This window comes from Oryza sativa, chromosome 3 (genome assembly GCF_034140825.1).
Source record: "Oryza sativa Japonica Group chromosome 3, ASM3414082v1".
NCBI classification, from domain to species: Eukaryota; Viridiplantae; Streptophyta; class Magnoliopsida; order Poales; family Poaceae; genus Oryza; species Oryza sativa.
The window spans coordinates 36,426,141-36,453,139 of record NC_089037.1 but is presented as its reverse complement, the minus strand read 5'-3'; the positions used below and the strand labels follow the sequence as shown (position 1 = coordinate 36,453,139).

At 42.1% G+C, this 26,999-nt stretch overlaps 6 protein-coding genes across 11 annotated transcripts; 1 reads left to right on the top strand and 5 right to left on the bottom strand.

Annotated features, from left to right (window-relative positions):
• Positions 1-65: 65 nt before the first annotated feature.
• Positions 66-3,569, bottom strand: LOC4334755 (uncharacterized). The gene is given in 14 exon segments (XM_066308834.1): positions 66-371; positions 477-563; positions 642-775; positions 866-1,141; positions 1,226-1,326; positions 1,329-1,349; positions 1,461-1,592; positions 1,694-1,783; positions 1,960-2,006; positions 2,292-2,470; positions 2,651-2,920; positions 3,004-3,134; positions 3,228-3,329; positions 3,429-3,569. Coding segments are annotated over 11 exon segments (1,368 nt in total). The 5' UTR covers positions 2,834-2,920; positions 3,004-3,134; positions 3,228-3,329; positions 3,429-3,569; the 3' UTR covers positions 66-253.
• LOC136351063 (putative pentatricopeptide repeat-containing protein At3g01580) lies at positions 3,484-6,059 on the bottom strand. 2 transcript variants are annotated; one of them, XM_066308833.1, is made up of 2 exons: positions 3,978-6,059; positions 3,484-3,664 (listed from the first exon to the last, which is right to left on the bottom strand). In XM_066308833.1, the coding sequence occupies exons 1-2, from the start codon at positions 6,057-6,059 to the stop codon at positions 3,632-3,634; spliced, it is 2,115 nt and encodes a 704-aa protein (XP_066164930.1). In that variant the 3' UTR covers positions 3,484-3,631. The 2 variants fall into 2 exon arrangements, with proteins under 2 accessions (XP_066164930.1, XP_066164929.1); XM_066308832.1 differs by having other exon boundaries at positions 3,527-3,664; positions 3,817-6,059.
• Positions 6,036-10,032, top strand: LOC4334754 (poly(ADP-ribose) glycohydrolase 1). 2 transcript variants are annotated; one of them, XR_010740206.1, is made up of 9 exons: positions 6,036-6,615; positions 6,730-6,934; positions 7,173-7,277; positions 7,594-7,712; positions 7,874-8,017; positions 8,179-8,248; positions 8,664-8,749; positions 8,841-8,903; positions 9,602-10,032. XR_010740206.1 is itself a non-coding variant. In XM_015774208.3 (9 exons), the coding sequence occupies exons 1-9, from the start codon at positions 6,095-6,097 to the stop codon at positions 9,764-9,766; spliced, it is 1,530 nt and encodes a 509-aa protein (XP_015629694.1). In that variant the 5' UTR covers positions 6,036-6,094; the 3' UTR covers positions 9,767-10,032. The 2 variants fall into 2 exon arrangements, 1 of the variants encoding a protein (XP_015629694.1); XM_015774208.3 differs by having other exon boundaries at positions 8,612-8,749.
• Positions 10,033-10,235: 203 nt separating this feature from the next.
• LOC4334753 (probable thiol methyltransferase 2) lies at positions 10,236-12,442 on the bottom strand. The gene is made up of 7 exons (XM_015774216.3): positions 12,123-12,442; positions 11,845-11,934; positions 11,639-11,760; positions 11,405-11,504; positions 11,234-11,280; positions 10,979-11,057; positions 10,236-10,513 (listed from the first exon to the last, which is right to left on the bottom strand). Exons 1-7 carry the CDS (start codon positions 12,375-12,377, stop codon positions 10,466-10,468), a joined length of 741 nt encoding a protein of 246 aa, XP_015629702.1. The 5' UTR covers positions 12,378-12,442; the 3' UTR covers positions 10,236-10,465.
• Positions 12,443-13,661: 1,219 nt separating this feature from the next.
• Positions 13,662-17,834, bottom strand: LOC4334752 (protein FAR1-RELATED SEQUENCE 6). Of its 2 annotated transcripts, XR_001544301.2 has the most exons (7): positions 15,650-17,834; positions 15,462-15,572; positions 15,264-15,368; positions 15,094-15,159; positions 14,915-14,985; positions 14,747-14,790; positions 13,662-14,020 (listed from the first exon to the last, which is right to left on the bottom strand). XR_001544301.2 is itself a non-coding variant. In XM_015774202.2 (6 exons), exons 1-5 carry the CDS (start codon positions 17,693-17,695, stop codon positions 14,953-14,955), a joined length of 2,361 nt encoding a protein of 786 aa, XP_015629688.1. In that variant the 5' UTR covers positions 17,696-17,834; the 3' UTR covers positions 13,662-14,020; positions 14,915-14,952. The 2 variants fall into 2 exon arrangements, 1 of the variants encoding a protein (XP_015629688.1); XM_015774202.2 differs by lacking the exon at positions 14,747-14,790.
• Positions 17,835-19,632: 1,798 nt separating this feature from the next.
• Positions 19,633-26,627, bottom strand: LOC4334751 (probable ion channel CASTOR). 3 transcript variants are annotated; one of them, NM_001402321.1, is made up of 13 exons: positions 26,152-26,588; positions 25,997-26,068; positions 25,819-25,930; positions 25,316-25,410; positions 24,800-24,982; positions 24,572-24,631; positions 24,299-24,502; positions 23,490-23,738; positions 22,377-22,475; positions 21,373-21,567; positions 21,162-21,254; positions 20,704-20,970; positions 19,633-20,351 (listed from the first exon to the last, which is right to left on the bottom strand). In NM_001402321.1, exons 1-13 carry the CDS (start codon positions 26,575-26,577, stop codon positions 20,133-20,135), a joined length of 2,274 nt encoding a protein of 757 aa, NP_001389250.1. In that variant the 5' UTR covers positions 26,578-26,588; the 3' UTR covers positions 19,633-20,132. The 3 variants fall into 3 exon arrangements, with proteins under 3 accessions (NP_001389250.1, NP_001389249.1, XP_015629686.1); NM_001402320.1 differs by having other exon boundaries at positions 25,316-25,930; positions 26,152-26,627; XM_015774200.3 differs by lacking the exon at positions 22,377-22,475 and adding an exon at positions 22,528-22,626 and having other exon boundaries at positions 19,663-20,351; positions 25,316-25,930; positions 26,152-26,627.
• Between the last annotated feature and the right edge of the window lie 372 nt (positions 26,628-26,999).

Sequence of the window (26,999 nt, the reverse complement as noted above, 5' to 3'; positions counted from 1 at the left end):
AGGGTTCCTGATCGTTTTCCACATCCAATTAGGAATCCCGAAATACCAGGAAATTCTGCAGAAGCAAACACACAACACAAAGATCTCTTGATTCGAATAAACTTTCTTTAGTAATATATATTACATCTGGCGTCTAAATCTGCATATGTACATCAAACAGTTCAAGCTCATCAAAATCTTGAATCACGGCAGCAAGCTCCGCTAGCAAACGGCGTCGTAGTAGATCCAACAGACAGAGTAGAAGAAGCAGATTCTACCTGTAACAATATCTTTCACCATTTATGTATGTGTAGATGTGCTCACAGCCTTCTGGGGGTTCTTGTTCATCCACATCGTCATGAGGACGCCAATATGGCAGGGGCACAGGCCACCTATTAGTTTAGTTCCAATATATGCAATGCGATCAGAAAATAATATGAGACCCTGTAAATTGGTAGTGTTAAGTGTTAACTGTTGAGATTTATCAGAAAACCAACCTGTTTAGCCTGACACTCTCATCTCGAGGGATTTTCCAGCCAGGCGCACCACATGGATCACTACCACTGCCAACTTCACCACCGCTACTGTCAAACACACAATCGAATAGATTTTATTGCAAGCACTTAAATAACCAAAAAAAAAGAAAAGAAATCTACGAATACTTTTCTTTCTCAAAACATGCCAGAACCATGAGAATCACATTCCATGGCAGGCAAGGGGTTCCTATCTTCTTATCATAGAAGTTCATGCCAATAACTTTCCCTTCTAAGTCAACAAGAGGTCCTCCAATCCCTGCCTACAAACCAACGCGATGGTTATAAATTTTCACCGTGCATGTAAAAACATGCTAGAGATTTAAAATCAACAGCTATCTAGCGGTATGTACCTTAGTGATTTTGCATGAGGAACGTATAAGGAACATCTCACAATCAAGTGTGCCCGACCAATCAACAACATCCGTCCGTGCAGCCATTAATTTGCCTGATTCGAAGCAACGCCCTACGGCTGCTACTCCAGGTCCATGATTATGATCAAGCTGAATATTTGCTGGACGAGCATGGAAATCCTTGTCCTTAACACTCACTAGAGCAACATTGTAGTGTAAACTATAATGCTGTAGTGTTCCTTCTCTAAGTTGTTTGTTTGGAAGCAACACTTCAATCTGCAAATAAATTGATGAATAAGTGAGTGAGACTTAAAAATAAAGAGCAAAATAATTAGGAGGAGCTACATGATTAGCACCCACCCTCAAGTTTTCATCAATCTTGTTTCCATCATCAGACTCTCTAACCAAGCTCGCAGATGTCAGAATAGTTGTACATCCCTTCCATTCAATAAAGAAACCGTGCATGCAAAAGACCTCCTTTTTCCTGCATACCATGCATTATCATGCATACATTTGATTATTATTTATTAGTGACAACCGAATACAAATATGAAATGGGAAAATCAATATAGCACATTAATTAGTGTAAAATCACCTTTGAATGAAGCAAGTGCAACAACATTTTGATGTATGTCACAAGGAACCTTTTTATTGATTTCACTCCAAAGATCTTCACCACATAAATCTCCAAAAGTCTCTTCAAAAGAATTAGCCAAAATCATACCATCTGGTAGAAGATACATGGTAGAATAGTCATTAATTCGTAGTAGTAAACTGTAGAAAGATGTGATGCGCGATAAGTTAGCAAATTTACAAACAATGACTCACCGTCTAACACATTTATTGGCGGCTTGGGATAACCCATGGAGTTTAGATACCCAAACTGTTCTGTGTTGAGACCACATCTATGTACTGGTGCTGCACAAGGCCAAGTGATTAGCGCTGAGATACACTAACTAAATGCGATAAGTTCATGTAAAATTAGAAAGTTCAAATGTAAAAGCTAATATTAAAAATAGATACCATTACATACAACCAAAATTTGCATGCATGTTTGGTGGTGCCAAGGTATGGCACTATGGCACTGTGCTCACCTTCTTGATGATAGTCAGGTAGCTCACCTGTGGGTCTCTCTCCATCCCTGCAGAAGAACACCAACCCAAAGGTAAAACGGGTCATACCAGTGCATAACACAATGCCAACACCTACAGGGTAGCATCATAGGCAAGGAGAAAAAGGAAAAAGATAAAAAAGAGGATCTGAAGTTTTGAGGACCTATAAAAAGGAACAGCAGCTAACAATCCAGATCATTGAAGAACAAATTCGCTCATATGTTGTTTGACATGCAAACCAGCCTACCGTATGAACACATGCAGGGTAATAAAGTGGGTGAACCAATGAGGATCAAACATAAGCAAAGACATACCTGACTCTTTTGACATTTTGTAACCGTTTAAGAATCCTGTTTTGCAGGGATGGCAAATAATGCTTCAAAATAATGAGAATTGAGACCCATGACAGGACAGATGTTCTATCCATAACCGAAAAACGATTCATGCCAACAAATTTCCCATCAAAATCAAAAAGCGGTCCACCTTCCCAGTCCTAACACAAATATAAAGTGATGGTCAACAAGGACTCCATTTGAACAAAAGGAAGTGATATTGAACAACATTCACATAGAAAAAAAATTCCACTTTTACAGGCCTGATAATAAAGTTTAGTGCATATAGATATAGTAACAGAAAAAGGTTAAGATGTGCTTGTATCATTATGCGAGTTTACCTCAGAGATCAACCTAATTTCTTTGCTATCTTCAGATCTGTTTGAATCACGACAACCAGCCACCATCACACTTTTGGCCATTAATACGCCATGTTTGTCACGCCCTACAGCTACTAACTTTTTGTTGATATACCTATCCCTCGAATTTTCGGTAAGTACAATATGAACATCAAGAGATTCCATGGTGTAGACAACAGCAAAGTTCTTGTCTAAATCATATTTTGCCAAATAACCCTTGAGCACTTCATTGCCTTCATGGCGCACTTCAATCTATAATGGCAAAGCAAGAAAGGAGTCACAAAATATCCTAAGCAAACAAGCAAAAATTAGTAAAGGATGACAACAAGCACCACCTTTAAGTTATCATAGACTTCTTCAGTATCATAGAAAGCTGTTACCAAACTAGCCGAGGTCAGGAAAATTGTACCAGACCCCTCCTGGCACTCGATAGCTATGCCCGAGCATGCATATATCAGTGTGTTTCCTACACAAGATCGCAGGTTAAACCATTTATAACAGGGGACATTGTTCAAATATAAATTTGACAATGTATAACAATAGCAAAACATATAATTACCATCAGACAAGGTGAGTGAGACAACGCTTTTAGACAAATTTGATGCAACTTCAACACTGAGAATAGCCCAGACATCTTGATTAGAGCCCGAATTTAAGTCGCCTGGTTAAAACGCCATATATACATACAACACAAGTGTTAGTACTCAAATAGGGTTATACGGTACAAGAAGATATGCAGAAAATAGGAAAACCAGCGGACCTGAGATCAATGACTTAGTACTGCTTATCTCTCCTTCGTTCTTGGAGCTTCTTGTGAGATTATATCAGCCGTCCTCTTAGATTTCCGCATCTTTCCCATGGCAGTAAAGCAACATTGGAAAACCATGATTCTCGATCTGTTGGTGTTGGGGAAGAAGTGAAGGCGGCACCGCGGCAACGTGCGTCCTCCTGCCGCCGCCGCTATTAATGGAGGAAGATGAGGAGGAGTGGTGCCGCCTGCCAAAAGAGGAAACCTTTGGGCTTTGATATATACACAAGGGCAATTTGATCATACGCCCTCCCCTTACCTAAATAAAATTGGTATACATCTTTTATTTAGCAAACACAGCACATAAAACTTTCTTGATCCGAAAAGAAAGAAACTTTACTTTCTTTGATACTATCTGGAGTGGCATCTAAATCAGCATATATGTACATCAAACGGTTCAAGTTCGTCAAAATCTTGCATCACGGCAACAAGCTCTCCTAGCATCTGATATATGGAATCAGAGTTCGGGTGAGACATGTCTCTTGAAGCAAACGTATGCACCTCGTTGTTGATCTCAATCCAGCTGCAGCCGGCGTCCTTCTTGACGCCGGTCTCGTCCATCCTCCTCCTCACCTTCCTGGCGTCCTCCCATTCTCCGTGCATGGCGTAGATGTTCGACATCAGCACGTAGCTCGCGGAGTCTCTGTCTGAAAGCTCCATCAGCCTGTCTGCAGCAAGCTTCCCTATGTCCAGATTCCTGTGCAGCTTGCAAGATGCCAGCAGCGTCTTCCATATCAGGGCATCAGGCTCGAAGGGCATGTCATTGATCATGCGCAGTGCCTCGTCGAATCTGCCGTTTCGGCCCAGCATGTCGATCATGCAAGCGTAGTGAGAAGGTGCTGGCGTGAAGCTGTACTGATCGATCATCAGTCTGAAGAACAGCTCTCCTTCCTCTACCATACCAGAGTGATTGCAACCCATTAAGACTCCCAAAAATGTCGAATCATCTGGCTTGATGCCATTGGAACGCATCTTGCTGAATACCTCCAGTGCCTTGTTTGCATCACCGTGCTGTGCGTGGCCATGAATCAGCGAGTTCCAAGATGTAACATCATGAGTATGCATGACATCAAATGCAAGCCTTGCAGAGCCCATCTGACCACACTTGGAGTACATGTTGATCAGTGCGTTTCCGGTGCAGATTTCGGAGTCACATCCCAGTTTCAGAGCCAGGCAATGGAACTGCATTCCTTGATCCAGAGATGCCACGTCTGCGCAAGAACTCAGCACACTGGAGAAGGCGTAGCCATTTGGTGTGAATCCTTCTGAATGCATCTGACAAAGCAATGCTATGGCCTTCTCACCAAAACCATTTTGGAAGTTTGCAGAAATAGCAGTGGTCCAGCTAACAAGATCAGGATTTTCAATCTTGTTGAGCATGGCCTCCAGTTCTTCGACAAGACCAGTTCTACCATACATTGACAGTAGAGCATTCGACACCCGGATATCTGTGATTAAATCGTGCTTGATTGCTGAGCAGTGCAGTTGACGCCCCAGACCAATGGATCCACAAGCTCCAAGAACAATTGATAGTGCAAACTCGTTAGGATCAACACCCTCTGAAATCATATCACCGAACACTTGCAATGCCTCTTCCAGCCTTCCATCTCTGATGTATAGCTGCATCATGGAGCACCATGAAACCACGTTCTTGCAGTGGAGACTGTCAAAAACCGCCTTTGCCAGTTTGAACTCACCGTTTCTCGAATAGAAATCGATCAGTGCAGTCGACGAGTAGACGCTCTGCGACCGCAAACCAATTTTCTTGATCAAATACCCATGTATCTGCTGACCGAGAACCCTTGGGCATGCCGTCAAAATGGTTGTCATTGTGTGCTCATTTGGCTTCAATCCCTGCTTCAACATCTGGATCAAAGCCTCCGCCGCTAGCTCAAACTCGCCGTTCCGGCAGAATGCCGAGATGAGCGAAGTGTACCCAACCACGTCAGGTGAATCCATCCGGTCGAACACTTCCTTGGCCGCCGGCAAGGAGCCACACCGCGAGTACATCTCGATCAAGCAGCTCCCAATCCACGCGTCGCCGGCGAACCCCGCCCGAACGGCGAGCGAATGCACCTGCTCCCCGGCGCGGAGCGCGCCAAGGTCGGCGCACGCCACCAGCGCCGCGTTGCACGCGAAGTCGTTCGGCGCGACGCCGGACTCCACCATGTCCGCGAACATCGCTAGGGCCGCCTCGGGGCGCCCGTTGCGCGTGTACCCGGACATGACCGAGGTCCACGCGACGACGTTCTTCCTCGGCATTCGGTCGAACAGGTCGAGAGCATCCGCCAGCCTCCCGGACTTCACGAGCCTGTTCAGCCGCTTGCACTCGAGAACGACATCCGGTGACTCGGCGCAGCCATTATCCGCCGCCGCCGCCGAGCATAGCCCATCGCACACGCGGCGGCGGCGGCGCGAAGGCACGTGGCACGGCGCCGCCGCGAGGACCCGAGGCCGAGGCGTGGGCGGGAGCGCGGCCATTGCGTCCCATGGCGAAGAGGGAACGGATAAGCTGTGACGAAAATTGCATTTAGATCCAAGCGAGACTGATTCGAAAATATTTTCGATTTCCGGGGGGTTCATGCAAATTGCAAGGTCGAGCTCGAGGAGGAGCAGCAATGGAGGCGCGCGGCGACCTGCGCTCGATCCTGCCCTACCTCCCCGTCGTGCTCCGCGGCGGCGCGCTCTTCTGGCCGCCGGCGGCGCAGGAGGCGCTCAAGGCGCTGGCGCTGGGCCCCGACGTGAGCCGCGTCTCCTCCGGCGACGTCCTCGCCGACGCCCTCACCGACCTCCGCCTCGCGCTCAACCTCGACCCACTCCCGCGCCGCGCCGCCGAGGGCTTCGCGCTCTTCTTCGACGACCTCCTGTCGCGGGCGCAGGCGCGGGACTGGTTCGACCACGTCGCCCCCTCCCTCGCCCGCCTCCTCCTCCGCCTCCCCACGCTGCTCGAGGGCCACTACCGCGCCGCCGGCGACGAGGCTCGCGGGCTCCGCATCCTGAGCTCGCAGGATGCCGGGCTCGTGCTCCTCAGCCAGGAGCTCGCCGCCGCGCTGCTCGCCTGCGCGCTCTTCTGCCTGTTCCCCACCGCCGATAGGGCCGAGGCGTGCCTCCCGGCGATCAATTTCGATAGCCTATTTGCGTAATTCCACTGCCATTTTGATCTAGTTTTCTTAGAGTTGGTACATTTGGGCTAAATGATTGAACTTTTCGAGCTTATTGGTTATGCTTTTGTGGTTTACTGATTGATCCATAGGGCACTGTGTTATAATTCGAGGCAAAGCCAGGAGCAGAAGGTGAGGTGCCTTGTTCACTATTTTGACAGGGTGACCGCTTCTACACCTACTGGTTCCGTTTCGTTTGAGCGTAAGGTTCTTCCTCGCCGTCCTGAATCTGATGGCATTACGTACCCTGACATGGATACTTGGATGAAATCTGGTGTTCCCCTTTGCACATTCCGGGTGCGTTTCAAAATTTAGAGTCCCTTTTACTGACTTCTTTCTTTTGTTACATAAGAAGTAAATCTTGTGAAGAGATGGTAAATTAGTTAACCCATCAACAATCCTTTATATCATATAAAACTATGATTATCAAGATAAAAATTGGGCGTTCCTTTGCCTTTATGATTATTCAAACATCTCAAATGTTTTAACTGGTGTGATGAAACCTGCTGATTGTTTTGTTTATTTTCATTAGTAGGTATTTTCCTCAGGCTTGATAGAAGATGAGGAACAAGAAGCCCTTGAAGTTGACTTTGCAAATAGATATTTGGGAGGTGGCGCACTTTCCAGAGGCTGCGTGCAGGTTTCTTTCTTTTGCAGATCTTACTCCCTTGATCTTCAACTCTGTAAAAGTGCCTCCATCTGGAGCTTGCCTTGCATTAGTTATGTGGTGTTTATTCCCAAATCATTCAGTTGTACAGCACATTGCTGCATTCTTTTATGTAGCTTATCTGTCATATTATGTGTACTTGGGAAATTAGTCACGACGCTTCATAACTGATTTTTAATTGCATGGGTGTATGATGTGAATTGAAGTGCCCTCAGTTTTGTATAAAAAATGACATTCATATAAATGTTTTCGAGATTCCCTTATGAATGATGTATTTTCTGTGCTGAAGGAAGAAATCCGGTTCATGATAAACCCAGAATTGATCGTGGGCATGCTCTTCATGGTTTCAATGGAAGATAATGAAGCTATAGAAATTGTTGGTGCAGAAAGGTTCTCACAGTACATGGGGTTAGTTTTAAACACTTATCCACCATTTCTTGATCTAGATCATTGGTTGAAATAAACTCCACAGCATATATCAATTATCAACCGGCGTGATTTATGGATGCTTTTCTTTACAACTTGTGATGATTTTTACGTGGTATAAACTCTTAACTTGCTTTTTACAGGTATGGTTCCTCATTCCGTTTTACTGGTGACTACTTAGATAGCAAACCCTTTGATGCGATGGGTAGACGGAAAACTAGGATAGTGGCAATTGATGCTTTGGACTGTCCAACTAGGTTACAGTTTGAATCTAGTGGTCTTCTAAGGTATGCCTTGTTCTTGTTTCACTCAGTTTCACTTAAATCTGTATAACTTTCATATTTTACTAGCTACCTGTCATTTCAACTATTCACAGCCTCTCTAAGAAAAATACTATATATTTTTAGCATTCTTCTACTATTTTTATTTATGGTAAATCTGTACGCAGGGAAGTGAACAAGGCTTTTTGTGGATTTTTGGATCAATCAAATCATCAGCTCTGTGCAAAGCTTGTCCAGGTATTTGAGCAATGATACCTCAGGAGTTTGCTGTTAACAAAACTCACTTTTTAATTCAAGCACTGACAAGTGACAAGCATCATGGTCTATTAGTCAACGTTGCATTCTCTGCTTAAGTTAAATTGACTTATCGGAATCTGCTTGTCCCTATCACATTGTTCTGTCTGTAAACCATTGAAGTAATTAAGGGCGATTCAAACAAATCCACACTCTGTTGCCTGATTATATGATCTTAAATAAGACCTGACATAATATGCTCAGTATTATGTTCAGATTGATGCAGTAACTTAATGCATATCATGGCATCAGAAGTACTTAAGCAGTCTGTTCTAGTTATGTCTTAACTTTCTTCACATGGTTCAGGATTTAAATACAAAGGATAACTGTCCAAGTGTCATTCCTGATGAATGCATAGGAGTTTCAACTGGAAACTGGGGTTGCGGGGCTTTTGGTGGAAACCCTGAAATCAAGAGCATGATTCAATGGATTGCTGCATCACAGGTACAGCGAAAATGTTCGATAATTTAAATTTTTACCGATTATTTCATGTAATTACATCATTGGAGTGTTCATGTATGTTCTTGCTTTTCAGGCACTCCGATCTTTTATTAACTACTACACTTTTGAGTCCGAATCACTGAAAAGATTAGAAGAGGTAATGCATGTCTATTCGACCCTTCCTACATTTTATGTTTGCTGTACGAAAGTACTTGTTTCATTTTAGCAGTAAAATCTTAAGAATAATTGTAAGCTCCATGTCTTGTGCTGTCCATGGCTCTGTGAATGTATTCTATGATTTCTAGCCTTTGGATACTTTTGCTTTTGCCACTAGGAAATTATGATATCTCAGATTTGCCGTCTATTTTGTTTCAGCCACTGGGGCTAGTTCAATTGAGTGGAAAAAGTGAGAGGGATGTTCAGCTTAGTGACAAAACGAGATGAAAATTCTCTTGGGCCTTGTTCATTCAACCCCTTTCCCAAGAGGATTGAAGGGGAATTAGAGGGGATTTATTCGACACCTATCGTGGTTTTGAATTATTTCCCCTCAATCTCCTGTAATCCCTCTCTCTTGACAAGGCCTTAGTGGTAAAACTTAAAAACCCTATATCCTTTGGGGTTAAGGGGTGTAGATCCTCCAATAGAGTGTCTCCTTGAATCAGTCATTGATGTGGTCTGGTGCACATTTAGAAAGTTTAATAAAATAATTTGCACAATAAAAACAATTACTGTGATGTTCAACCTGGAGACATGATCTTCCAATTTATGTTAATCCATACAGCAATTCTTTGCTAAGCCTCTGGTGTTCTTATGTTCATACCTCTCTTTTTTTTTCGCCCCATCATACTGCGACAGGTGACCCAGTGGATATTGCGCCATAGGTGGACGGTTGGCGAGTTGTGGGACATGCTTGTGGAGTATTCATCCCAGAGGCTAAGAGGAGACACCAATGAGGGCTTTTTAACATGGCTACTTCCCAAGGACATCCCCAATGGTGATGTAGATTACATGTGTGAATAGCCCTTTGTTTAAATCAAGGAAACCGACCTAGGAAAAATGTGCATTGCTTGTTGGAAGCAGACTGAAACACCGTTTGTTGTGGCCTTGTGGCTGTGAGATCAACTTGTTGCGCCTGTATGGCAATCCTTACCTGCTTCTGATGGCAGTTTGCTCCATTCTCTATGCATTTGTGTCTAAATTCATCAATGTATTGTCAAAGAAGATGACAGATCTATAACGCAGTTCAATAGCATACGGAACATACTTATACTATTCTTTTTTGGAAACAGTATACTCATACTCCTATTTATTGGAAGGCAAATATTTACTCCATAAGAGTGCCACATAATTGACGACCAATTCAGTTTTTAAAAAATCCAATCAGTTGAAAGGGAAAAGAAGTTTCTTTTTTGAGAAACAGATTTAGAAAGAGGAGTGAGCTAAATAATGGTGTAATTCACAGGGAAAGAGATCTATTCGAGAGTAGTAATAGAAGACAAAAGTAATTAATTTACTGTAACAATTAAGCCACGCCATACATTTTGCATAGAGATGTATAGAATAATTACACTATATTATGTATTTACACGGATGCACAAGCTCGAATCAGGCCCATTAAATTCATTTTTCCTTCTTTCCTTCTTTTTATTAGAGACATGTGCGGGTGACGTAGACATATTATGCTGCGAACAAGGAGTGCGCGCGTCCTCCACTATCTTATTAGTCGGATTTTGTCATCCTCTTCCACCTTGCGATTTTCTCCATCCCCTGGAAATTAATCGAGGTTAAAGTATCATCAGATTGGGTTTACTGTGGTACATAGCTAGCTAACTACTCCCTCCGTTTCAGGTTATAAGACGTTTTGACTTTAGTCAAAGTCAAAGTGTTTAAAGTTTGACCAATTTTATAAAAAAAGTAGTAACATTTTCAACCCAAGACAAATTTATTATAAAAGTATATTCAATTGTTGATTTGATAAAACTAATTTAGTATTATAAATATTACTATATTTGTCTATAAACTTAGTCAAACTTAAAACAATTTGATTTTGACTAAAGTCAAAATGTCTTATAATCTAAAACAGAGGGAGTAGTAACTACTACTCCATACATACAGCAGATGTTATAGGCCATGAGTTGAGTAAAGTAGAACCGAAATGTTTTTTTAATAAGCAAATAATGTTAATGCAATATGGTGATATGTAATAATTCATGTTCTTTGTTAACTAATCACCTTTCGTGGTTCAACTGCGACTTCATTGTCCTCGATAGAAGTAATGACTAAACCCAACGGGTTCAGCACCTCCTTGTAACTGCATGATGCATGGTATAGCAGACTTGTGATCAGATTTCTATATACTGGAGAACAGTTACGTGTCTGTGGAACATATAACTATATGGGAAAGCGGATTTATTTTTCTGATGATCAAGTGACATCTATTTTTTTTTCATTTTTCATTTGTACAAAGATCAATATGCATGATCTTACTCGAGCACTGTTGTATTGAATGGTGGCCCGGCCTCTTGTCCTTCAGCCTGCATGCATATGTAAATATGTAATGAAGGAACAAATTTAGAAAATCAGGTTAATTTTGGTTAGTTCTTATCGGGGCTGATATTATTATTATTTTTAGACATGTTGATACCGTCGATTAATTACCAAATACATGAGGGTGATGAGCTCTCCGTCCGGTCGTAGCAGGTCGGCCATTCTCTTCGCCCATGCTGGCCTCATCGACGGATGCAGAGCACAGAAGAATCTGAAATTTTTAATGAAGCACCAATAATTAAAGAGTTAAAATTCGTTCAAAAAGTAATTAAAGAGTTATGAAAGCAACACGTAAATCTTTGATTAAACTAGTACAAAATAAACAAACATGGTACAATTACGTACGTGTAGTCGAAGATGAGATGGAACGGCTCCGGCGGCTCCCACGTGAAGAAATCGTCGGCGACGAAGGCGAAGAAGCTGCTGCTCCCGTCGCCGCCGTCAGCCGCCGCCGCCGCCGCCGCCGACTGCCAAAATTAATTCATGCATTTTGTTACCCTATTTGCACAATTGTTTGATGAGAATAGATTTAGTTAAATAAATTAAATTACCAGCTGCTTCGCCTTCTGGATGGCCGTGTCACAGATATCGAGGCCGACGACGAAGCGGCCGGGGCCGGACAGTGCAACCACATCGTATCCCTGCACACGTACGTAAGTACGAGTGTTGGAGAGATGGAAATTCAAATAAACCACGCAAACAAAAACGATAAAAAGAACATTAAATTTTAAATTTTAGTTACAGTTCATAAGCTGAAGAGCAAAATACTAGCTATAGTAGTTTGAACGATGGGGAGACGACGACGACGTTAGCTAGTTTGAACACGTACGGCGCCGCAGCCGGGGACGAGGACGGTGGTGGCGTCGCCGGCGGGGAGGGTCCCGGAGTGCACCAGCTCGACAACGGCCGGCGTCCGCTGGCCGAGATCCCACGGCGTCACGCCTTCCTCCCAGCACCTGCTCCACCCATCCGACGATTCTTGGCCGCCGCCGATGAGCTGACGCAGCCGTGCCACCGCCGGGTTCGAGCCGTCGAGGGCTTGCTGCCGGCCGCCTCCGGCGACGTCGACGATCGCCGACGCCATGTGCCCCGGCCTCGAGTCACTGATCAGCTAGCTACACGCACATATGTTCGTGCCAAACACGCACTATATTTATAGACACTCCATCAGCCTCTTTAGCTTATCAACCGTAACTAACATTTAAACTTTAAAACTTAATTTTAAATTTGTTTTGATGTTTTTTCATCGTAATCTATTTCTTAATTAAATTTTAAATTGATTTTGATGTTTTTTTATCGTAGTTTATTTTTCGGTATTAGCTACAACATATATATATAGTTTTACCCATAAAGTTAGCCTTTCATGTATAACTTTGATAGGTAATCTCCAAATGCCACTAAATTTTAAAATGATTTTGATGTTTTTTTATCGTAGTTTATTTTTGGGTATTGGCTAGAACATATATAAAAGTTTTACCCATAAATTTAGCCTTTCATATATAACTTTCATTGGTAAGGGATGGCAATTTTGCCCATGGGTCGGGTACCCGCGGATACCCGACCCAATGGGCATGGGCGTGGGTGTGATTTTTTACCTGTGGACACGCCCGCCCGAAATCCGTAGACATCGTGGGCAACAGCCGGGTTTCATTTTTTGCCTATGGGTAACCCATGCCCGACTCGATACATATGTATTAGCTAATTTCGACTTATCTCTTAATTCTTATACCCCCTTCTCTTGATTCATTTGTGATACTAACTAATACTAATAAGTTGTGATGTAATTCAAATTATTGTTGATAACTGATAAATTGGTAAATTGTTGATTTTATTTCTCTTTGTTAAATTATGTATCTTTCGAGTTACTATTCATGTGAGATCCATTGGGTACCCGTCAGGTATACCAGTGCCCGTCGGGCATGGGTGCGGGCACAGAGTTTTGCCCGCTAACCCTAGTGGGTAGGGTTTGGACGGGCGACGACGGGCATGGGTTCAGGCATGGTTTTGCTCTACCCGTGCCCGACCCGACCCGTTGCCATCCGTAAAGGCCGCTAAAAATTTAATACATTACTACGCAAGTATTTTCTTGAGACAAATGTACGTGCATACGTCCTATCCAAATATTCAATAAGAACGCCATCAATCAAACTCCTCCATGAATCGGTAGCCAGTAATCACCACAGGATTCACGGCTGGTGTACATCAACCATAACTATGATGACAGCTTCCATAAAAAATGGAGTGGCCAGCTATTTACCAATTTTCTTTTCCAGTTGTGCCTACCTCTACATCAATAATTACCGCACATCTTCAGGATCTGCAACGATTATGATGCATAACAATCACAATAATGGGAGGTAACAAAATATGCAGAATGATCCCCAGGCTTGGTCTTTTCTTTACCTTCAATGTTCACCGCTCGGGTATTTACACAAGAACAAACGAAAGAATTCACATGTCAATGGAGGAGTACTCTTGATTAGACTAAATTTCAAGCTAGGTCACTGCTTACGAGAAAGCGACCGAATTTTAGCTGCTTCAAGATCTGAGATGTAACATGACTACATTCCTAGTTTTCTATAGACGAGACAAAATGACCAGTTTGTGCCACATTACTGTGTTCCGATTATTCTGATGTTAGATCTGCTCTACATCCAGAGGGGAATGCCTCCCTTGAGTTTGTTTTCTTGAGAAAGAGTTCTTTCCTTCTGTATGTCTGATGAAAACCTGCGGCGTGAAAGATAATCATTAGAAATTAGTCTCAGAATTTGGAAATGTCCCAGAAGGAATGCTATCTCCTGATTAGAAACAACATAGCTTCCTTATCCAGTATATGCAATGAGCTTAGTATTTGAAATGCTGAAATTTCCAGATAGCCAAACTAGTTGGAAGGTGTTTCTCTGTATCTTCTCTAGCGAGGCAACAGTTAATGTGTTGAATTGCAAAACAAAAGGCTATAATTTCAATATATGTTACACACTATCAAATACAGGAACTCCAAAATTCACATTGATTCAGACGGTGCAGTTGCAGGTGCCTTAAGTAATTTTCCTATACATGCATATAAGTGAACTCCGTAAGTAATTATTATGCTGATAAATAGAAAAGGTAGGAATGGACACAACATATAAAAAAAAAAAGATGTACAGCCATTCAACAGATGACTGCACATGACGCAGATCTATTAACACTTGATATATGTTATGGTCAGTGCCAAGTTATGGTGAATCATATATTAGTAGAGAACATGATGCCGTAGTCACAGGGACTAATTAAATTCAGAATTTCCTGGGTTTATGAAATATTTCTGCCCCTACAACATCTCAATTTTATCCATCAATGTTTGTGTGCCCAAGAGTGTGAATGTGAACTGTGAAGTATCATTACCATTGAGTTTGGGGGTATCTAACTACAAAATACAGGGTTCCTGAATTTACAGTGTAGAAGACTTGCCTACATATCGTACAATTTTGAGTGTATCTGTTTGTTTCCATGCTCTGCTCATCAAAATTTGCAACATTCAATCGTGATGACTGATGAGCTGATGGTGGGACTGCTTCGGAGTTAGAGCTCAGAAGTCAGAACCCTAAAATGGTACAGTAACTAAAATGAGAAAGAAACCTGAAATGGCACCATCTGAACCCAGTATTTGATTGCTGTCATGTCCGTCTGCCATAAGGCACTTGATCGTCCTACATTTATTATAACACATAAGTGCATATACAAATCACATTACTACAGTAAAATGTTGATTCTGGCAAACTCTACAAAAGTACTAGAAATGCAAAGTAAGCATCCACCTGAAATATATTCTGGTACATCCACTGGACTCTAGAGTGCTCTGCTGTTGATGTAGTTTGGCCAAACTATCCAATTTTAAGAAATTATTTACTTCTTTTTGTCAGTTGCACATGTGGGAGAAAAATCATAAATGGAAATGCAAGCTTCTTGTTGAAAAGAAAAAAAAAACCTGCATAGTGTTGCTTGGATGCAGCTGATTGCCATAATGGTGTGGGTGGCTAGACTGCACCCCATAACGGCTATCAAAAGATAGCTCATTTGGATTAACTTCTTCCTGGAAGGTACACAATAAAAAGTAACTACATAGTCAAGACTATCATACCAAACAATGTACGGAACAAAACCCAGCATCGATCATAATTACTACCATAAGGTCAACAACACCATTTGTCCTGACATGAGTACCAAGATTTGAGGCAGTAGAAGAAGAATGAAAAGCATCCTTCTGACTAACGTCCGATGATACCAGTAAAGAATCCTTCAATACAAGAATGAACTCGATTAGTACAAATAACAAACTAGCGTAAAGTACACATAGTCGACGTAAGGAGATACCTTATGGGCATATTGATTTGACACGGACTCCACATTTGTATCTTTACTCTTTTTGGGAGGACGGCCACGGCGCTTTTTTGCTGGCCCTCCCTCAGATGAGCCAGCTTGCATGTGGCTGTCACCATTAATAGCACGTTCAGATGGTGTAAGTTTCTGCTCCAATTCCCGGCACAAATTATCATCAAGAAGGGTCCGTCGTATGTCTCTTATTAATTTTAATGCATGCTGATGCTTCTCATCTGATGATGCTCCAATCTCAACAAGACGGAGGCACTGCAAAGAAACATAATCATAGCGCTCAATATGATTACTTGTTACCAAATCCTTCCATGGATTATCTAAGGCGTGAAGCTGCTTAAAGTCATTCCGCCACCTGTTAAGCACATAACAGGGGGGTATATCAAAAACATGCTGACATTTAAGCACCGATAATGTATGCCGACAAACAATGCCACTGAACTGGAACAGGCCACAGTTGCATTCCATCCTGTCGGTCTCCATACAGTGAACGACTTCATATTTTTTATTCACCATTTCTCCGCTTGACTCAGCTAGATCAATAACTACAATGGAGGATGTTGAATCATCCAACTGAACTTCACAATTCATGGTTGCGTTCAGCTCATTCTGGAGTTTAGTGAACATTTTAAAGGTGTATAGTCTAGATAGCTGTTCTTCCATAGGAAACTTCGATACTAGCACCCTGCTTCTACTCAATGACTCAAGATCATCATCTTCCTCCATTTTGTATTTGTTCTGTAAAAGATTCACATAGCTGCTAAGGAATGTCACCAATTTGGTCTCTGGGTTGATTGAATCTTCAAAGAAGGCATTTGGACTCTCATGGTGGTTAACAGTAGATAACCCAGCCCAGAAGGTATCTTTCAGAAAGGCGGGGACCCAGAAATGGCGATTTTCATACAGAAAAGTGATCCATTCATTATCCTGAAGGCCAAATCTACTGATCAAGTTATTCCACCTTGCCTCAAACTCGTCATCCTTCAAGGAATCATATATTACAGTTTCCAATTCGGTCTTCATTCCTTCAAATTGTGCTGATTCTCCTAACTTTTCAGAGATACTTCTTAACACATGCCAATCACTTATTCGATGGCGTGCATTTGGAAATACTTCACGAACTGCGGCTTTTATCGCGGCACAATCATCCGTAACTATGGCATTCGGAGGCCATCCTTTCATACAAGTCAACCACGACTTCAGCAGCCATAAGAAGCTTTCCGTACTCTCATCCGAAAACAAGCCACAGCCTAACAGAACAAGCTCACCATGATGGTTCACCCCTAGGAACAAAACAAGGGGTGTATCAAACCTATTTCTTAAGCAGGTTGTATCAATCCAAACAGCGTCGTTGAAATATTGGTACGCTGCCCTGGACCTCGAATCGGCCCAAAAAACACTCCTCAGATGGCCTTCCCCGTAGAAATCCATGAGATAGAAGAAGTTCGCCTGCTTCGCCTGCATATCCGCGAAAAAGCCATTGATGGCCGCTACATCATCTTCCCCAATCTTGAGCCTCCCCCAATCATCGAATATCGGGACCTCGATGTCGCCGGAGGTCGAGCATTCCCCTCTGGCAGCCCTCACCACCAGATCTTTACTCATCCCACTAGGCAACGTCTTGTAGCACCTCAGGAACCGCGCCGCGGAGGGATTCAGCGCGTGGTTGTGCTCCAGATTGACATCCATGAGGTGCAGCAGGCCATCGCTCCAGAGCCTCGCGACGACGGTGGCCTGGCAGTTGGTCTTGGCCGTCGGCCTCGCCTGGTAGCACGCGTCCTCCTTCCCGTCCCCCCACTTGTTGCAGACGAGCACCAGGCGGCGGCAGAGGCCGGCCTTGGTGAAGGACGACTTCTTGACGCAGACCCCGAACCCGGTGCGGAGGGCGTAGCGCTTGTAGAAGTTGAGCACCTCCTCGTACGACTTGAACACCATCCCGTCCCGCGGCGTCCGGTCGTCGCCGTAGGCCATGGCGTCCGTCCCGTCCAGCTCGCCGCACTCCGCCGCCGCCGCCGCCGCGTCCACCATGGCCGCGAGCGAGGTGGCGGACGCGATGTTACAGGGGTATGATGAGGCGTGGCGAGGCGGCGACGACGACGGCGACGGGTCGGCGAGGCGGCGGCGCGCCTGCGGCGGTGGGGGCGGAGTTGGGGACTAGGGTTGAGGCAATGGACTTGATGGGCCGTTGTCCGTTGAATGCGAGGACAGTCGCCAACTCGCCAGTCACAGGGACGATGATTTTTTTTCTTTCCATCTTTTTACGAATTTATTTACAACTTGATCATTTTTTTTATTGATGTTTGTTGTTTAAACAAGTATCATACATGTTTGTTTTATAACATACATTGATACTCTAGGAATAAAATCGGTGTTAAAATTTTTAACTATTACGTGTGTCTAATATGCGCGCGAATGTATGCATGATCCATGAAAATGTTTAGATAGGCCCACGTGTGAAATTCTAAGCCTCCGCGTATCCTATTTTGAACTATTTCCTTCTTTGTTTCGAACATCTATTTGAAAGGCAAGCTCATGTGTTGACTTAAAAAGTTTATATATAGAATTTTTCTATAAAATGAAATAAGTGTTTGTTTGTTAGTTATAGCCCCGGCTCTTTTGGCTCTACCCAAAAGGGACTATAGTGGCTAGAGTGGGAGCGGAGTTTAGCTTGCTCCAAAACTTCACTGCGTACTTATTTTTTTAGTTAAATTTATGAGTTCGAGCTCTATCAAACATACCATAAGAATAAAAAAACAATTTATCAAAAGATTGAAGTGTGTGGTCAATCCCTAAACTCGTTGATTTATATCATCTAGATCCTAAACTCTCAAATACATTTGTCATTCCGGTCCTAAAATGCCATAACCCTTCCAAGATCCTACGTGACATATCACACGGGTGTTTGCTCTTTTTTTTTTCTTCTTCTCCCTTTTCTCTTCTCTTCTTCCTTCCTATCTGTGTGGCAAAAAAGAGGAAAAACAAGGAGGAAAAAAGAGAAAAAAAAGTAGAGGAGAAGGAACAAAAATAAAAAGAAAATTTGGGTTCCGAATGTTTATGGAGTGATGCTATACATACGATTTGCCGTTTACAATATTTGTACGATGAAACAACTTGTGTTTATTAGCGTAGATGCTGGTATGCAGCCGTTAACCCAGTGCCATGAATTCTTGTCATCCGCGTTAGATCGTACCACGATCGTAAGTTCAAATCGTACGCATAGCATTTTTCAATGTTTTTGTGCTATGCCATGTTGTGGCAATTTATAATTGAAAGACACAGTTTAATAAGTTCGGATGCCTAAAACTACATTTTAAAAATTCAAAAACTAGATGACATATAGGGCCTGTTTGGCACAACTCCAGCTCCAGCTCCACCCCTCCTGAAGCTGAAGCTCAACCAAACAGTTTCAACTCCACCAAAATTGGGAGTGGAGTTGGGTGGAGCTCTCTCACAAAATATACTAGAGTTAGACCCAACTCCTAGAGTTATATTTAGGAGTTGGAGCTGTACCAAACATACCCATACAAGCAACTGTGCAATTTTCTTAAAAAAACAAAACACCCATATAATTCGGTCAAGCAGGCCACCACTCAGATTCGGCCTTTCCCAGCACGACAAGCTCACAAACGTTCGCCGATTAGCCTTTCCAATATAGTACTCCCTTCGTTTCAGGTTATAAGATGTTTTGACTTTGGTCAAAGTCAAACCACTTTAAGTTTGATCAAGTTTGTAGAAAAAAGTAGTAACATTTTCAACCCAAGACAAATTTATTATGAAAATATATTAAATTATTGATTTGATAAAACTAATTTAGTATTATAAATATTACTATATTTGTCTATAAACTAAGTTAAACTTAAAACAGTTCTTGAAACAGTTTGACTTTGACTAAAGTCAAAATGTCTTATGACCCGAAACAGAGAGTAGCATAGTTTATATAGCTCGGTGCATGGCGCGCACATTTTGTACCATATAAAATTTCAATGTCAGCAGTATGACCAATTGTACCAGGTTACTTTGCCATCTTTTGTCATACATTAGTGTAAGATACGAATTTGTTGTTCGCGTGTACAGCAATCGGAGCCAACGGAGTATTTGGAAGTTTCTAACAGAGTACACAAAAAAGATGTAATACTATACAATAAACAGGATCGAAGCCCCTCTCTAAAAAAACAAAACTGATCTAAGCAAATCGTGCTTGGTGTTTCTCTTCTCATCCTTTCTGCGCAATGGCATGGATCATTCCGCACTTATGTACATTGCAATTGGCAAGTCATAGCCCGAGATTGATCCCAAAATCTGGTTATGCATTGCTCTCTCGCGCTGACGCAGTTAGTGCTTGGCCTTCTTCCGGATGTCAATTCTGCAATGCAACAGTCGTCTGCTCGTGTTGATCTCTTACGTGCACTGCTGTCAATTTTGCCTTACTAGTGGTGATTTCTCATGGTTTGCTAAATGATGTAACTCATTCTTTCTCGGTAATTACAACAAAAACATCTTTGGCCGACCATCTCCGCCTTGAAACTTTGTCTGGTGGATTGATTATGGCGCGTTCAGCATCCACAAGACGGTAGCCAATGACAATCTCTTTTCTCTGCCTACCACGTAGCATGACCTCAAAGAAATTTAACTCCTCATCTTCTCGAAGGTAGAGATCAGCTGGTCGTATTTGCATCTCGTTCCCCTGCAAGGAAAGTTCAGATGCCAACTTGGACATTGGTCAGCCAGAAACCAGAGAACATGTCTGACAACAGACATTTGGACGAGAGAAAACCCAACACAACATCTTTGCACGATAACGTCTCTATAGCCAACAGGTAAAGTCAATGGAATTCCCTATCGTAGTGCCAGGTTCAGACCCCTAGTATTTATTTTAAAATCAGATGCTCCGATAAAATATTATTAAATGATGACAACTTCAACATCATTTGCATATATGTTTGTGAGGAAACATGTGATCAGATTGTTATAGCCTTTTTAGGAGCAACTCTAGTTCATACAATAGACGATGGAGCCATCAGCTCTGAGAATCATACCTGCTCCGCAAATAGCTCCTCCAAGACATCATTTATTTGTCTATCTTCAGCAACCATTGCCAATGCCATGCTCACTAGTTCATTTGATAGAACATAGTCACTGATTTTTGACACTGACAATAAATTTTTTGTCCTAGGATCCAGAATCTCACTGATTATGACAGATTTATCAGATGCTTGTTGCATCTCCCCAATCCAAGAACCTTCACAGAAGCTTCCTCGAGTAACATGTGAAACCATCGCCTCCCTGAATGGAAGTCGCTTTGCCTGCAGTAGTTAAAGGTGTGAGCCAACTATCTTTGTTTAAATGCAAAATATTCTAATGTAGGCTTGAGAAATGAAAAATAGTACATGATCGAAGACAACTGCATGTGATCAGAGATATGATCTAAAGCAATCCTAAGTAAAATCCAAAATTGAACAACAGTTTAAATTAGTTCCCCATGGCTAGAGAGAACCTGGATATCCCTGATCAGCAGTAGTGTTGCAAGCGACCTTGAATCAGCTTGGATTGCTGAATCCTCAACAGATTCATCTGCCAGAATCAGTATCTGTGTGTTGCATATAAGCATCAGCCGGAGGAAAGAAGCAAGCAATTGTACTCATAGGAAGGTTCAACAGTACTGCTTTTTTCCTAAAGGAACTACAGTCTATGTTCTCAGAACTTACAGAATCAAATGATTCTAAAGGGAGGCTCTCCAAGTGACGGCGAATAACAGCATTTCCTTCACGGTGAACCAAAGTAATATTTTCTAGACGACTGAAGTCCAGGCCTCCGTCTATCAGCTTTCTTTCTCTGTCCATCTCAGGAACGTCATTGAACATCCACAACTCTGACCCTGGCGCTAGAAAAGCATCGAGTACCTGAATACCTAAAACCAAGTCACACTGTTGCTCTAGATCGTAATTAAATGCATTATCCATTCATCAAAACAAAAAATCATGCACTGCAACGTACATCATTTGGTAATCATATGTTGCTATATAAACATAACTCTTTTTTTTAAGAAAAAAAATGAGCATATATAAACAAAATTCTCATAGTACTTACATTTTCAAATGGACAGGCCTGCATTTTTTGATGGACATTCAGTACAAAAGGGTTTGAATATATTTTTTATTATACTAAATGCAAAAATATAAAAAGAAATGTATGACAATTGGAGAAGCCAAGCACAGCATATGATTATAGATGTTTAAGTTAATGCAACCATTTCAACATATGTATCAAACTACAGTATTAACTCATGGGGAAATCATGCAAAACACACTATAGTTGCTCATGATATTAGAGCTAACCATGGATCTGATCATGTGAAGAAACAAAAGGCCAAATGCCAGTACAAACTCACTAGTCACTACAAAAATTGGACAGCACCACAGTGGGATAAAAACACTGAGAAAGATAAAACACAGGGCAAAAATAAGAAATATCAGGTCTGTTTTCCAAAACACTAAGCACTTAATGGCACATTGGCTTGTTCCATCAACCATGCTGCCGTGGCAGTAATTAGAAATAAGTAAAGCTCAGAACAGGAAGGGATATTATATCTTTTCATAGTTTTGACACAGGCAAATTTTGGCTCCAAAACCTTTAGTACTACCATAGCAATAGGAATATTATATTCCAATAGAGGACACAAAATGTTGTTTTCGATCTATCATCAAGTTACCATTATCATATCTTCCATATCACGCCGCCAACCACAAAACAATATTCTTTCAGGAGACTTGGGAACAACAAAATCTTTAGGTAGGTAACCTCTCATAACCTGCAGAGTTTTACAGAAAAAGGAATATTAGGAGCTTCAACGAAAGGCTTACCACAATCATATCATCTATATCCCGTCGCCATCCACAAAGAAGAATCTTCTGAGGATTTCTTTCGGGGTGAACAATGTCTATGTAAACAGCTTCTTTAACCTGAATAATAAAATTGACTTCGCTTTTGTAAGCTTCGTTACAGGATGCTCTATATATGTGCAGTATCTATGTTAGAACTTTCCTAGTAAGTTAGCTAGCTTTTGTAGTTTTAGGCTTTTAGCAAGTAACAACAAAGGCTAATACTACCACCATCCCAAAATATAGCAACTTTTAGCTACAAATCTGGACATGCACTAGTCCAGATTCATAGCTAAAAGTTGTTATATTCTGGAATGGAGGGAGTAATTGCCATCTATAAGGCATAAATTGACTCATGCAGTTGTCTTTTCCGGTGCTTAATGAGCAAAGCAGGAGAAATTACTTTTGAATTGTGCAAAAGCAATCTAGTTCCAGTTGGGCAGAAGCTAAAATTCTATTGACAACCATGCGGTTGTCTGCACTTATGGATCTCAAGAGCCTAACAATATTACAAGGAGAAGAATTCGCATAAGACACCATTGGAAGAACTCGTGTGAAATACTACAGAGTTTTGAAGCAATTAGGTTGATGCAGTAAGTTGTAAATAGGATATGGCTAGTGATTCAGATAAATATATCAATAAAAGATGCCAAATGGTAAATGAGAGGAAATAGCAATGAGCTTAAAAACAACGTCAACCAAGATGAGTATACTTCATGAAATGCAACAAGTAGACTAGCAATGCACAGGCTGACAGGCACCGATAATAAGATATCTAAGGAGCTGTACAGAAAATAGTTAAATATGTAAACATGGCATGACTAACAACAGTAATTCAATATTAATGTTACAGAGCCAGAAGGGATACAAAAAAAAGTCCTGATAGATGATATAAAAAGAACAGAAAGTTTCAGATAATTTTGTTCTTACAGATTAATGGTTACCTTGGGTAATGGCGCTGGGGCATATGTGTCATCATCTTCTGCAATTACTAGCACCTCATCACCCTCTTGCAAGACATAAAAGTCATCCGGATTTAAAATAATCTTGCCACCATAAGATGCCACCTTTATGCCACATGGAATGGCATCAGGAAAGCTAATGAGCACATCTTCAAATTGCATACCATCCAACTGAGGCCATCTTTTAATATAGAACTCACAGTTTTCGAAGCCAAGGATATCTTCCCATATCTGTTTATGCAACTCCATTAGTATTTAAAGGGACACATTAAATTAGTAAATAGGAAGGCTGTGCATGTAGTAGACTATATGCAATACTCAAACAGCCAGGTAATTATAGTAAGCATTATGTACATGCAGGAAATATTTAAGAGTGAATTATTGCGCATGTAGAACAAGAAGATAGGCTAGTTTCTTAAGAATTATGCCGTGCCAGGCTAAAAAGAACCACAGAAGTAGATAAAATACTAAGTCAATTAGTGGCAGTGCAAACAAGAGCATAACTATAAAGTGATTTAAATTGGGTCAAGTGGTCAACATAGTAGCATATTTACATCCACAATCAAGCGAAAAATACAAGTGTGTAAAAAGTTTCAAAAAGTAATCAGACTTTGTACTAAAATAGGTTTTCTGGATGCACATGACATGAGATTCCATAATACAGACAATAAGTGGAATCAAATCAGGATGTTCAGTATGAGTTTCCCTTGAAGAAGTATCTATTATCCAGAAAGAACTTGTGTCATCAAAAAATAACTTTGTTCAGAAATTACTGTTGATTAGAAAGAAACCTGAGCAAGGCCTGGCTGACGTGCACATTGTATCATCAAACGACCTATCACATCATGTGCAACAACAGTTTCCACAAGGTCTCCACCAACAAGTTTGACTAGAACCTCATTGTCAAGGTCGCTAAGCTCAACAACTATGTGACCTCTTAGCCCTTCTTTGACCCCAGTTAAACTCAAGACTGTTCGCAATGCGCGTGCGTCACTCTAGAAAAGAGGCAATGGTGTAAGCTAAAGCGTCATGTATAATAATACAAATTAACTAGCACAATGTACCTGGTCAGCATTTCCTTCTTCAGCTAAAACCACAATTGCACGCGCTTTAGAAACTGAGACCTTGTACATGAAGGCAGATTCAGTTCAACAAAGAGTTGCATATAGATTTAGTAAAGTAATAGTGAGTCATTAAATTAACATAACAACCATCCAATTGTCTATTGATTACTGCCAAGTGCCAACAGATCATAATGCGGGTTAGCAGAATCACTACATCACAATGTTTACCTTTTTCAAGTCAGCTAGAATCAGAGGGCTTCCACTTCTACAAATTATAGCTGTTCCTTTCAAGTCAAACTCCATTTTAGCAATGTCTGCTTCCATTTCCTCTTTGTCTTTCTCAGCCATCACTACAATGGTTCCTCCTCCCAAACTTTCATTAGCAATAGCAATTTGGTTCAGCAATGATCCCTGTTGCCACAAAAGGAAATAGGTTAGACACTTAGACTACAGTAATCTGGAGAGGAACAGCTTGTGCTCAGATCAGTTGATCTGCAGAAACAGATATATAAGAAATTTGCATATTTAAACTAAATACCAGAATTCACTAACTACTTTACTTTTGTAGCGAGACTGCTATGCAATAAAAAGCAATGTAACAGTTGCAATGACGTCCCTAGTTAGAGCTATATTTAATAGCTATTGGTATAACATCATTCCCAAACAACAAGGAACATAACAGGACAGGTAGGTAGAAATATGGAATTTTGCGATAAAGATTAGCAGGATTGAATGCAGGATTACCAGTTTGTCACTCCACCCAAGGACCAGCGTGTGGCTTTGCTCTATGACCTCACTTCTTCCTTTCCTCAGTGAATCAAACTTCTCAGAGATCGAATCTGTTACAAGCCCAAGCATCATGGCAAAAACCAGCATCCCACCGATACTAATTGAAACTGAAACTAACTTTGGTCCAAAGCCTTCTGCGTTTGCATGGTTGCCCGAATCAGCAACAAAGGTCCAGGACAGCCAGAGGCAATCTAAAAGGCTATCATCATTTACACCATAAAGAGCCAGGCCACCAAGACCAATAAGTAACAATGTAGCAACAAGTAGAACCAAGGGTTTAGCATATGGTTGAAGTGATAAAAATATATCAACTCGGTATGCCAACCGCTTGTTTATGGGAACTTCTTCTTCGGAGTCTTGCGAACTCCTCAGCTTTAAGAAAAGGTCCATGTACTTAAGAATGAGTAATGGGGCGTACAGCGTAGAAAGCGAGAGCAGCAATGAGAAATTCTTAAGACCTCTGTTCTGCGAAGTACTGTTATTGCTCTGATATGATAATATGCTACTCATATCCATCGAGGACTCTGTAATACAAGACTGCAATTTTGTAGTAGCTTCCGCAAGCTGAGCCTGATAGAATCCGCGTATAAGTGCGCAGTTATGCAGAATGTGCATTGGAATCAGTTGGAATTTTACCTTCAAATGGTGGACCTGATCATGTAGCGAGGAGTTACTGCGGACAAGGGAAGAGAAGCAGAGCACAATAGCCTGCAAGCATCAGGTTTACGCGGTTAAACCGTCAGTCAACAAAAGTCAAACGCGAAAACCCCGCGAGCTCACCCATTTCTTACCGCCACGGATACCATCCCTGACCATCGGAGGGTGGTCGCCGACGCCGCTGACTTGCTCCCGTGCACCTGCGCGGCCGTAGGAACCGCCGCCGCCGCCGCCGCTTTCTCGGCGGTGAGCGTTCGGACATCGCCACGGCGGACGCCAGCATACCGGGGGTCGCGACGGCGCGGGGCGGGAGGAGGCGTCGTCGGGGGCGGCTGCTGCTGCTTCTGCTGCTCCGGCGGCGGGAGGGGGGAGCGGGAGCGGGAGCGCGGGGTAGGAGGCGGCCGGCGGTCCGGGAAGGAGTATGGATTGGAGGAGCGGGAGGTGGAGGGGAAGGGGGCCCTCGGCGTTCGGGCTCTGGAGGACGGGAGGAAGGGCGGCGCCGGCGGGAAGAACCAGTCCCGGTGCGGCGGCGCCGGCGAGGAGTCGGGGTCCAGGGGCATTTTCGGAATTCTAGGGGTTGGCAGGTAGGCGGCGGATGCTTCTGACGAGTGGGAAGGGAATGGATGTCTGCTCGGTTTTGTTTGTTGGTGTTCGTGAAATAATCCCACGTTGTCATTGACCTTCCTTTGCTTTGTTTAATTTATGGAAAATGGAAAAAAATGTTATGAGCATATTCCAAACATTTTAAAAGTTATCTGAGTAAAATTTGTATAGTTTTTCATCATTACATCATGTGCATATCTACGTTTGAGTTCCGCTAACACATACTAAAAAAACGAAAATAAATGATAAATATTTGACATTCATGTGTGTAATATTGTGCGCAGGTTTTCTCCCTCCATTTCGAAATAAACAAAAGTTTTGTCCATATTCATCAAATCATATTCTAGGTGTTAACATTTTGGGACGAAGAAATTATAGG